Source organism: Enhydra lutris, unplaced genomic scaffold (assembly GCF_002288905.1).
Source record: "Enhydra lutris kenyoni isolate GAN:26980312 unplaced genomic scaffold, ASM228890v2 scaffoldscaffold22, whole genome shotgun sequence".
NCBI classification, from domain to species: domain Eukaryota; kingdom Metazoa; phylum Chordata; class Mammalia; order Carnivora; family Mustelidae; genus Enhydra; species Enhydra lutris.
The window spans coordinates 13962523-13975588 of NW_019154106.1; the positions used below are offsets into that span (position 1 = coordinate 13962523).

Below are 13066 nucleotides of genomic sequence, written 5' to 3' on the forward strand. Positions count from 1 at the left end.
GATATTATTTACCCAAATGCTGACATCAGTAATGTTCAAATTTTATATTTATATATATATATATATATATAAAAGAAATTACAGTTGATATATACATACATATATCAAATTACAGTTTATTAAGGAAATACATATATATTTCCTAAATATATATATTTTGTATATATATATATAAACTGTCATTCCTGTATCTTTTTTCACAGCAGCTTTAATGAGAAGAAACAAACAAATGGCTGAAGAGAATTATACAGCTGTTACTGAGTTTATTCTTTTGGGACTGACAGACCGTGCTGACTTGAAAATTATGCTTTTTGTGTTGTTCCTGGTGATTTATGCCATTACCTTGGTGGGGAATCTGGGCATGATCTTCATAATCCAAATCACTCCCAAGCTCCACACACCCATGTACTTTTTCCTCAGCTGCCTTTCATTTGTAGATGCCTGCTATTCCTCTGCAATTGCACCAAAATGCTAATCAACCTTCTAGTTGTGAGGGGAACCATTACTTTCTCTGCCTGTATGGTACAACATTTGTGTTTTGGGGTGTTTGTTACCACAGAAGGCTTCTTGTTGTCAGTGATGGCCTATGACCGATATGTGGCCATTGTCAACCCTTTACTCTACAGGGTAGCCATGTCTAAGAGGAAATGTGTAGGGCTGGTCACTGGGTCATGGATATGTGGAATAATTAACTCATTAATACACACAATAAGTTTAGGCAGACTGTCTTTCTGTAGGCTGAATGTTGTCAGTCACTTCCGTGATATTCCCTCACTCCTAAAGCTGTCTTGTTCTGATACTTCCTTGAATGAATTGTTGCTCTTAACCTTCTCTGGAGTCATTGCCATGGCCACCTTCTTGATTGTGATCACTTCCTACATGTTCATTGTTTTCGCTATCCTGAAGATCCGGTCAGCAGCAGGCAGACAGAAAGCCTTCTCCACTTGTGCCTCCCACCTGACTGCTGTGACCATATTCTATGGTACCTTAAGCTTTGTTATATCCAGCCAAGTTCCCAGTATTCCGTAGAACAGGAGAAGGTGGTTTCTGTGTTCTATACACTAGTGATTCCCATGTTAAACCCAGTTATTTACAGTCTGAGAAACAAAAAAGTAAAGGATGCTGTGGGAAGGGCCATAGAAATGAAACATTTCCCCTGTTAATTTCAACAGGTTCCCTGCTAACCTACAACAGTCTACCAGTCAGTTCTTACCTCAGTGAATTTCATGAATGTGAAAGTTTTTAAGGATTGTACGGAACTTTTTATCCTACACACTTACTTGTAATACAAGCAGACAACCAGAAAAGGCAAGCTATTTTATTCATATAGTAGCATCATAAAAACAATAGTTTGTCATATAAGTCTTCTGATATTCTAGTGTGTGAATTTCTGAATCAATGCAAAATACTGTATTTCATATTTTGTGTGTGATTTAGAGAAAATAATTGTATAATAACATTTGCAAGTAAGGACATAAAAATAGTATTTATTAAAAAATATTTTTTTTCTCAAAAACCCAAGACTATAGATATAATCCTATAGCTGATATTTGCCTTCATTAACTTGTATTTTATTCTAAAAAGTGCTTATGATATTGCAATTGGTAATAAGAAGTGTATATTTGGGGCACCTGGGTGGCTCAGTGGGTTAAGCTTCTGCCTTCTGCTCAGGTCATGATCTCAGGGTCCTGGGATCAAGCCCTGCATCCAGCTCTCTGTTCAGCAGGGAGCCTGCTCCCTCCTCTCTCTCTGCCTACTTGTGATCTTGGTCTGTCAAATAAATAAATCAAATCTTTGAAAAAAAGAAAAAAGAAATGTATATTTGGTCTTCACTCAATTTCTGGCACAGAGCTCCAAAAACCCTTGGAATCTGGAAAGGGATAAGAGCAAAAAAGATGTCTTTTATTATGTTAATGAGGTAATTTTTGGAAAGTACCACAGGATGGGGACTGTTGCTAGGGGAACAGAACATGAATATATGGGTGGAAGTTTCAGTTCTACCCCCTGATTTCTGGGGATGAGAGAGGGGTTGGAGGTTAAATCAGTTATCAATGGCCAGTGATTTAATTAATCTTGCTGTGTAATAAAGCCTCCATAAATTCCCAGAAAGAATGGGTTTAGAAAGCTTCCAGGTTGGTGAACCAGAACACTTCCAAATGCCACTGTCCCAGGTCCCAAACTCCATGAGGGCAGAAGCTCCATTCTTTGGGACTTTCCTCTGTGTATCTCTTCATTTGACTGTTGGTTTGTATCCTTTGGCATTCTTTGTAACACACCAGTAATCTAGTGTCTGAACTGTTTATCTGAGTTCTGAGAGATGCCTTAGCAAAGTATCAAGCCCATGAATGGGATCATTGGAACCTCTACTTTGGACTCAGTTAGTCAGAAACACCAGTAACAACCTGGTCTTAGGTTGGGTGAATTGTAGGACTTCTTGGTGGTGGGAATTTCTTGCCACTAACATCAGCAGAATTGAGCTGACGAGGAAGGCTTCTCAAAGGCTGCCTAGAGCTGCCTGAGCAATGTCAGAAGCTCTCAGTCCTGACCACCAGTATGTAATGTTCTGGCTGAAAATTATATAAAGATTTAACAGTGAAAAAAGAGGTGGGAAAACCACACACACACACACACACACTGAAATTTGGGTACAGAGTCATTCCATTTCAACGTTTCAAAAAGCTTGTTATTTGGTCCATGTTTCTTGCTTTTCTAGGTTTACTTTCTTTTTTTTTTTTTTTTTTAAGATTTTATTTCTTTGACAGAGAGAGAGAGATCACAAGTAGACAGAGAGGCAGGCAGAGAGAGAGGGAGGGAAGCAGGCTCCCTGCTGAGCAGAGAGCCCGATGCGGGACTTGATCCCAGGACCCTGAGACCATGACCTGAGCCGAAGGCAGTGGCTTAACCCACTGAGCCACCCAGGCGCCCCTCTAGGTTTACTTTCTGAAGAGGGAGGGTGGTTGTCCTCCCAGTACTTTCGAGATTGTTACAGGAGCCTCAAGATTTCCATTTCAGATGTTTCATTTCTAGTTCTGTGTGTAGGATCACTAAAAGAGCAACTTTCTAGTCAAATTCAAAACCTTCCCTCTTTTTAAGCATCCTCTTCCTCTTTATTCAAGATTTAAAAGCAAAAAATGGTAAGAACACATGCTGGAAACTTATCATTTACAAAAATTCCACTGAATACACTTAAAAATCAGACTATGCAAGCTAACACGTACTTACTGGCTTAGTTCTGCAAGTATGCAGTGATTTGATAGCTTTCCTTCATTTAATAATGTCAGCTTTTACTATTAACAAGCAAAAGTAAATCTGAGGAAAATATATTTGCATTAAATTGAATGAAGTAAAATTTTTCTGTACTTTTGAATTCTAATTCTGTTAAGGTCAGTAGTTGCCATCTGCGATCCTCAAAGCCCATGAGTCAGTGGAAGAAATATTCAGGTGATTTTTTGTTGCTAGTTTGTAAATGATAGGCCAGGCATATGAAACTGCTTAACAAAAATCTCTATAAACAGGAAAAAAATTGACACCTGGGGGCTCAGTCAGTCAGGATTCTGCATTCTGTTCAGGTCGTGATCCTGGGATCAAGCCAGCAGGGAGTCTCCTTCTCCTCCTCCTTCCTGCTCAGGCTTTCTCTCACTATCTGTCTCTCTCAAATAAATAAATAAGATACTAAAAAAATAATAAATAGGAAAAAACAGTTTCACATAGTCCTGTAATAAAATTGTACAAAGTTACAATTGTAAAATGATTGTATTTACAAATAGACTTTGGTGTGTATGTGGTATGGATATGAATTGATTTAAAATATTTATAACAATTAATCAGGAGAAATAAGAAGCTAGTGCTATAAAATTATTTCCAACAATGTAACAGTTGTCATAATTCTATTATTAGCAAGGCATACTGTCAGAATATATACAGAAGGTATGCATAACTCATTTTACTGTGTTTCACTTGATTACATTTCACAGATTCTGTTGTGTTTTTTCTTTTACAAATCAAAGGTTTGTGACAATCCTGCATCAAGCAAGTGTATTGGCACCACTTTTCTTTCATTATTATTATATTTGAACTGCTGCAATCTCATAATAAAACCTGAATGGATGTGAGGCAGATAGAACAGGGAAATGCTGGGGAACTACAGGAGGAGGAAGGGCTGAGAACAAGGCGTCAGGTCAGCATTTCCCTGGTCTACCTACTTCATTCTAGAAAGTCAGGATTTCCCTGTTCTACCTGCCTCATTCCAGAACTCCCCCAGTCTCCAGTATCAGATGGAGTTGTCTCTTCTGGATGAACAAAGAAAGTGGTTCTCTTGAAATGGACACTTCTCTTGGTAAAGATGCTGTGAAGATTGTTGAAAGGACAACAATGGATTTAAAATAGTACGTAGGGACGCCTGGGTGGCTCAGTGGGTTGAGCCGCTGCCTTCGGCTTGGGTCGTGATCCCGAGGTCCTGGGATCAAGTCCCGCATCGGGCTCCTTGCTCAGCGGGGAGCCTGCCTCTTGCTCCACCTCTCTCCACCTCTGCCTGCATGTGTGCTTTCTCTTTCTCTTTCTGACAAATAAATAAAATCTTAAAAAAAATAATAAAATAAAATAGTACGTAAATGAAGTTGATAAAGCAGTGCAGGGTGTGAGAGGATTGATGCAAATTTTAAAGTAGTTCTACCATGGGAAAAATGCTATCAAAAAGAATTTTATGCTGCAGAGAAATTCATTTATGAAAGGAAGAGTCCATCAATGCAAACAATTTCATTGTCTTATTTTAAGAGATTGTCTCAGCCCCCCAACCTTCAGAAACCACTGCCCCATCTGTCAGCAGCCAGCAACATGGAGGTGCTACCCTCCACCAGCAAAAGGATTATGACTCTTGGAAGCTCAGAGCTCTATCAGATGATGGTTAGCATTTTTATCAATAAATAATTTTTTATTTTTATTTATTTTTTAAAGATTTTATTTATTTGACAGAGATAGAGAGAGAGTGTATAAGGAGAGGGAACAGGAGATGGAGAGGGAGAAACAGGGTCTCTCCCAAGCAGGGAGTCCAATGTGGACTCTGGCATCATGACCTGAGCTGAAGATAGTCGCTTATCTGACTGAGCCACCCAAGTGCCCCAATAACGTACCTTTTAAAATTAAGTTATGTACATGGTTTTTTAGACATAATGTCATCACATACTTAACAGAGTATGGTATAGTGTGAACACAACTTTTATAGGCGCTGGGAAATTCCTGAATTCATTTCAAGGACTTTAGTGTGATACTGGCTTTATTGTGGTAGTGGAACTTAATCTGCAATATTTCCAAGGTATGCCTGTAGAGTATACTGAGTATTGTCCTGATTCATGTAACTATCCCAAAGCTGCCGACCACAATGATTAGGCAAATAAAAGGAACAACGTACAACTCAGAAATGTCTATCAACCTCATAAAAAGAAACTTCACGAATCAACTTTATATAGATTGTCATTGAAAGAGCTGCTGGAAGCCCGAGGTGTCAACAGAAACCAAGTGGGGAATACGGACATAAGACAGTTCCCTCCCTCCCCTGCTAGAGCTTTGTCAGAGAAAGTCAATTAAACAGGAATTATAATATAAAATCCAGTGTCTTATAATATAAAAATGCTCAAGTTTCAGATGTTAGAGGCACCAGACACAAAGGTACAAATATTGTATAAGTAAGTACACTTATATGACATGCCTGGATGGGTGAAGTCACAGGGGCAAGAAAGAAATTGTTGTTGCTTGAGGCTGGGGTTTGGGAAGTATTGACAGGAAGTGAAGGCTAACTTCTAATAAGCACAAGTCCTCTTTCTGGGATAATGAAATGTCAAACTGATTGTGCTGTTGGTTCTACAACTCTGTGAATACACCATAATCACTGAATTATTTAATAGGTACTAAATTCTTTTTTTTTTTTTTTAAGATTTTATTCAGTTTCTTGAAAGAGAGAGAGAGAGCACACGAGCCTGGGTTTGGGGGGGCAGAGGAAGAAGCAGACTCCCTGAAGAGCAGGAGCCCAATGTGGGACTCAATCTCAGGACACTGGGATCATGACCTGAGTCAAAGGCAGCTCCTTAACCGACTGAGCCACCCAAGCGCCCCAATAGGTATTAAATTCTTTATGGATAGACAAAATATGTCAAATTTGCTGACTTTGTAAAAAATAAAACCTTGAAATATATCTTTTTATTGTTCTATTTCTAAATCACTTTTAAAAAAAATAAGTCTAAAAAATGTGGTAGAATGAAAAAAAGTAAAAATAAGTCTATAATTTTTATGGAATCAATGTGCACTGTCATGGCTGAGGAAGAATTCTATGAAGGGGTAGGTTTTTAAAATGCCAACATTTTCTATGTCAGAATAAAATCTGTATTTTTCCTTTGTCTACTCTATGGTTGACGTATTTCTATTATTCTGAGTTATAAACCAGTTTAATGAGCTATGAATTATATTAATAATCAGATTCCTCTGACCATATATTTTGCTATTATTTCATGAATCCCATCATGATATTTAAAGAATATCATGCAAAATACTTTAATCCTTATCATCAAGGAGACAATAAAGGTAAGATTGACTGTAAATATAATAAGAACTTCTGTTCAGATATGACACAGGAAAGAATGGGAAGGCATGCCCACACTGTTCCAGAATGTGTCACTCACACATACTACAAATTTGAATAGAGTTTCTCCTGTAACGTGACTTCTGAGGCTTCTTTACCTCCCTGCATTCCTATCCAGGCTCTAGTGGTTCCTCTTTCTCCAGGGAATGCTGAGATATACATGGCGCCCATTGTCATTTCCCATATCCTTCTTCTTTCCCAGTGGTGCTCTTCTCCAATTAAGAAATCATGTGCAGATGTAGTTAAACACCTGGGAGTATTATGATTATTGTGGGTCATTAAATATTTAATGAATCACATATCATTCCTTATTCTAAATAAAATAACATTTAATTTTTATACTCAAGCTTCTCAACTAGTAATCTCTCTCTCATATTTTCAGGAGCTCTTTCAATGACAACCTGTGTAGGCTGATTAATAAAGTTTTTTTTTATTAGATTGATAGAACTATAGATTATTATTTGTATCCATATAATCACTGTGGTGGGCAGCCTTTTAATGCTTACATGAATCAGGGCAATCTTCAATATATTGTACTTCTTTGAGGAGAATAGCATGCTCTAAAATAATGTTGGCCAACCTTGCCAACTGCATGTGATGGTCTGCCTGTCCCCACTGTATCATTTAGGAATGTTTTTCCCATACATGTAATGGATCACTCCACAAATACTGGCTGAAGATAGAGAGTTTCATTTAAAAATAAGTGATGGGGGGCACCTGGGTGACTCAGTCGTTAACTGTCTGCCTTCAGCTCCTTCAGTCCTAGGATCAAGCCCCGCATTGGACTCCTTGCTCTGCGGGAGGCCTGCTTCTCCTTCTCCCACTCCCCCTGCTTGTGTTTCCTCTCTCACTGTGTCTCTCTCTGTCAAATAAATAAATAAAATCTTAAAAAAAAATAAAAATAAGTAATGGATTGTTGAGATTCATGGCTTTCACTAGCTCCATAGCATAACAATATCAGAGTCAATATTCTTTTGTCCTAAGTGGATTTCCCAAAGGGCTGAAGCTCAGATAAAATTTCTGCAAAGCCGAAGGAGCAGAAGATGGTAGAGAACAACTATTTCCCTATAGGCCTCTCTTTCATTTGGGAAGGAATATCTATCTCTCATACTGTCCCTAGTAGAATTCCCATGACAAATCATCAACGATAGACTTTTGGCATTTTTTGGAATTCTACTTCTTCTCCTCCTTACCCTTCATTTCTCAAAGGCAGCCAAATATCTTAGAACAGAAATCATTTCCTAAAATAAAAACCTCCTTGTTCGTTTCTTTTCAGGATGTTTCTGACAACATAATGCCAATTCTTGTCCTTCTTCTGATGTATTACAGATTTACTCAGGCTTTGTCCTGCATTCACTTTACTATGGCTTTCTATTTGACCAAAATTGCTCATATAAAATGCCTGATTAGTTAAGTACTGAATTAATTTATTTGTTTTTCACTAATTTTATGTTTTTTTTGAATTCTTTTTCTTTCTTAAAGATCTTACATATTTATTTGACAGAGAGAGTGAAAGAGCACAGAAGTTGGGGAAGGCAGAGGGGGAAGGAGACTCCTCCCTGAGCAGGGAGCCCAACATGGAGCTTGGTCCCAGGACCCAGGGATCATGACCTGAGTCAAAGGCAGAGCCTTTACTGACTGACCCAACCAGGCGCCCCTTAAATTCTTTTTCTATGCAGATATGGCTTTCACTATTTTATTAATTTCTCTGCTGTTCCTCCTCTTCTAATCTGACATCTGGTAAAGTGACAGGTTACTGTCATCTTTGGGATGACATCAGTGAAGCATAAAAATGACATTAAGAGACAATTCTTAAAGGCATGAAGTCTCAGTATGAACTAGACTCCCCGGCTTTGAACCTAACACCTCATGCGTTGGTGTGTACTCTGACAATTAACTTCTCTGGAATAATATTTCATAATATAAAAAGTAAAAATTTTAATATCCTCTATTTCAGACATCTGTTTTGAGGAAAATTAATCCATACTTGAAGGATGCCTGTTATATAGTACCCCAAAATGAGATATTATTACCCAATAGTTTTTATGACAATCACACAGATTCTTTCAAGTAGATCAACAGTTTGATAATATTTATCATCCCATGACACTGTTCATGAAGTATTTTTTTTTCTATTTTGAGATTATTTTTTAGAGAAGTTCTAGCTTCACTGCAAACTTAAGAAGAAGAACAGAGATTTCCCATATATTCCCTGACCCAACAAATGCCTAGTCTTCCATCCCATTACCCACATCCCCCACTAGAGTGGTACATTTGTTACAATCCATGAACCTACACGGTTACATCATTTTCATTGAAACTCCATCATTTACAACAGGGTTTCCTTTGGGGTTTTACTTTTTCTTTTTCTTTTGTAATTTTATTTTATTTTATTTTTTCAGTGTTCTAAGATTCACTGTTTATGCACCACACCCAGTGCTCCATGCAAGGGGTTTGACCTTCTATTGCTTTGAACAAATATATAATGACTTGTCTCTACCATTATCGTTTCATACAAAGTATTTCTGCTGCCCTAAAATTTTTCTTTGCTCCTCTATTCATCCCTTCCTCTGCTCTAACTCCTATCAGTCATTGATCTTTGTACTGTCTCCATAGTTTTGCCTTTTTCAGAGTGTTGTATAGTTGGAAGTTGGAATCATACATCTGTTCACTTAAGGTTGCACCATATCTTTTCATGGCTTGGTAGTTCCTTTTTACTGCTGAATACTATTCCATTGTCTGCATGTGTCCTAGTTGGCTTACCCATACACCTACTGAAGGGCATCTGGGTTGCTTTGCATCAGCCCTTTCAAAATTTTATTTCAATGAATTCTTTTTATTAAATGACCATTGGTTAAACAGATAATTTTATTGCATAATGGTGAACAAACCAAATATTACAAAGAAATAACTTCAGTAAAATCCCAGAACTATTAAGAAGAATAAGGAAATGAGCAAATGGGAAATCAAAAATAAAAATAAGTGCATGGGAAAATGTGGAGTGATGTGGAGCAACTACGCACAAAAGGCAAGATCAGTATGTCTTTGCCATTTATCAGTCCTCATTCACCTTAGATATGTGGCATAGTGGGAGGATGGGGTGTCTGGAGGATGGACAATGGGGAAGTTGTGTGCTCTGGTGAGTGTTGTGAATTGTGTAAGACTGATGAGTCACAGACCTGTACCCCTGAAACAAATAATACATTATATGTTAATTAAAAAATAAAAATTTTTAAAAAAGAAAGAAATGTGACATAGTGCAAATGACAGGATTATTTCCTTCAGATTCCACCAAGTAGGACAATCAATAAATGTAGTTAGATGATGACAACCAATTAAAATATAGTATGCAATCAATATTGATAAATATTGGGAAAGATCAATCTAAGGAAAGAGAGGCAATACAATTAATGCACTGTAGAATAGTCCTCTTATGCAAGGATACAAAAACAACAGAGGCATGCCTTTTAAGTACGGATAATTACTCTTTTTAAAAAAGATAAGGAAAGTTACAATATTCTAAACCAAACAGCCAGTTATTAAGAAAGAACAGGAGCTCCTTGGTTAAGTGTTGGACACTTGGTTTTGGCTCAGGTCATGATCTTATGGGTTATGAAATAGAGCCCCACATCTGGGTCCACACTCAGCTTGCAATCTGTTTGAAGATTCTCTCTCTCTGTGCCTCCCCCACCAAATAAATAAACAAATCTGAAAGATAAGAGAGAAAGAAAGAAAGAAAGAAAAAGAAAGAAAGAAAGAAAGAAGGAAAGAAGAAAGAAAGAAAAGAAAGGAAAAAGAGAAAGAAAGATGGATCACTTAGGAAAAGGTGCAAACTGAGAAGCCCTCAAAATATTACCTTAATTTGAATATCCTCTAATATCAACAACATGGACTTTTTGAGACAAACCAAGTGCCAATCAGATTGCTGGATTACAAAGTATGTTCAGCTAATAGACTCATACACTGATGAGGAAAAGAATGGGATCCCAATGCTTGTACTAAGGATGTTTGAATAAACTAATATGAGTACTTCAAATCATTAAGTATCACAGAAACAACCAGTATTGACTGTAATTCTAAAACATACCTGTGAAGTGTATGAAAGCTAAAACAGAAGGAAAGGGCTTACACATGCAAACAGACACAGACACACATGCACACACACATACATAGGGATTGCAATTTTATTCTAGTAGGTGAAAAAAACAGAATCCTTGACAACTTTGTGTGTGTGTATGTGTGTGTGTGTGTACATCATCTACCATATTCTACAGTACTATAGTATCTATTTGATTAATGTATATACTCCACCTTTCTCTCTGAAGGAAGGCAATATTTTTTTAGGAAGGCAAATTTTTTACTGTTTTGTTCACAAATCAATTTACAGCAGTTTGAAGTGTCTAGCATATGTAAAACAAGAGATAAAGATTATAAATAGATAATATATGTTGAACTCATTTGTATTTATTTTCTTTGGAGACACATAGAACAAAATTTTAAGTCCATAACCTAGTTTATAGGAATCATATTTGACAGTGAATTTTAGGAAAAAATACTAGTTATTTTTTTCCACATCCTTTGTCTTGCATATTTTACATCCTTGTTCCTCAAGCTATAGATCAAGGGATTCAGCATGGGGATAACAAGGGTATAAAATACAGATGCCACTTTATCGGTGTCAGAGGAATGACTGGACTTGGGTTGCACATACATAAATATCAAAGTCCCATAGAACACTGTGGCCACTGTAAGGTGGGACCCACAGGTGGAAAACGCCTTGTGCCTACCCTCAGCTGAGTTCATCCTGATGATGGCTACCAGGATCAGCAGGTAAGACACAAGAACTATCAGAAGGGATGAAATCAAATCAAAACCAGCTAAGACCAGAATAATTATTTCAGTGTCCTGTGTATTTGAGCAAAGCAAAGATAACAAGGGGACACAATCACAGTAAAAGTGACTGATGACATTGTAGCCACAGAAGGATAAACTAAAAATATTTATGGTGACTAGGAGAGAAACAAATGTGCTGTAGAGGTAGGGGACGGCCACCAGCACGTAACACACCCTTTGGGACATGATGACAGGGTAGAGCAGAGGGTTACAGATGGCCACGTAGCGGTCATAGGACATTGCTGTTAGAATAAAAAGTTCACTAACAATGAACACAAGAAAGAAAACTAGTTGTACAGCACAAAAATAATAGGAAATTGTATTTTGATCCACAACAAAATTTACTAACATTTTGGGTCCCACAGTTGTTGAGTAACCAAGATCTGTAAAAGCCAGGTGTCTGAGGAAGAAGTACATGGGTGTTTGGAGCCTGGAGTCCACCTTGGTGAGGATGATCATGCCTAGGTTGCCCACCACTGAGATCAAATAGATGATGAGGAACAGCCCAAATAATGGAGCCTGCAGCTCGGGTTTGTCTGTGATCCCCATGAGAATGAACTCATTGAGCACTGTAAGATTTTGAGTTTCCATGCAGGCTTATCAGGAAACCTGTTCTGGATAGAGACATCAGCATGGTCAATAGATTTCATGCATTATCACCTGAGTGATTTTTAGCATGCAAAACTAGCATGAAAAATACATTCAAACTTTCCAACTTCAGATATTTGAAAATAAACCCTTCTTGAAAGAACACTAATACACATAAACACAGATAGTGGTTGTCAACTGAAATGATTTTACTAACCAGATAATATTTTATCAGAAGACATTTAAGTTGTCACAACTGGAAGGTAGGGTTCTACTGGCTACTCACAGTTAAAGGTCAGTTTATTATATATTATATAATAAAATATAATGTATTATATTATATTTCTAAACATCCTACAAGACCCAATATCCTGCCCAAAATATGAATAGTGGCAAGTTTGAGAAACCAAGACGGTATTGGTAGATAGATAATAGAGAGGGAGAGAGAGGAGGAGAAAAAGGTACATAGGTAGATACAGACAAATATAGATATATAAATATAGATACAGATATAGACATATATACATATGAAACATTTAAAAAAATCAAAAGTATGTTAAAAATTTGAATGTAACATATAAACTATATTGTGCTATATTTTAAAGTTTTCTATTAAAAAATAAAGTTTTCTATTAGCCATTGATATAATTGTAATTACACATTGGTGTTTATAAGTTGCACTTAATAATATGACTTAATACATGTCAAATATAATAAATTATATTATACAGTTATAATTTATTATATATTGACATATGTATTATGTATTCAAAAAATGTACAGGACTACTACTTCAACACATACTCCCATAAAATCCTTTACACCCACAGGTGATACAGGCTGACAGGTGAAACCGTTGGCACCTTTGACAGATATTGGACAAGTGAATAAATAAAACTATAACAGATTGTAGTTGAGAATTGTCTTTTTTGCATAAATATAAGATATATTTAT

At 36.9% G+C, this 13066-nt stretch overlaps 2 protein-coding genes across 2 annotated transcripts; one reads left to right on the forward strand and one right to left on the reverse strand.

Annotated features, from left to right (window-relative positions):
• The first annotated feature begins 223 nt into the window (after nucleotides 1–223).
• LOC111150266 (olfactory receptor 5J2-like) lies at nucleotides 224–1163 on the forward strand. The gene is given in 3 exon segments (XM_022507709.1): nucleotides 224–464; nucleotides 467–994; nucleotides 997–1163. Coding segments are annotated over 3 exon segments (930 nt in total). The 5' UTR covers nucleotides 224–229.
• A 10010-nt stretch (nucleotides 1164–11173) lies between these two features.
• Nucleotides 11174–12115, reverse strand: LOC111149770 (olfactory receptor 8K3-like). Its single transcript, XM_022507036.1, has one exon. It carries the CDS (start codon nucleotides 12113–12115, stop codon nucleotides 11174–11176), a length of 942 nt encoding a protein of 313 aa, XP_022362744.1.
• Between the last annotated feature and the right edge of the window lie 951 nt (nucleotides 12116–13066).

Excerpts from the sequence above, each read along its gene's own strand:
- LOC111149770 (XM_022507036.1), bottom strand. The coding sequence starts at position 12,115 with ATGGAAACTCAAAATCTTACAGTGCTCAATGAGTTCATTCTCATGGGG.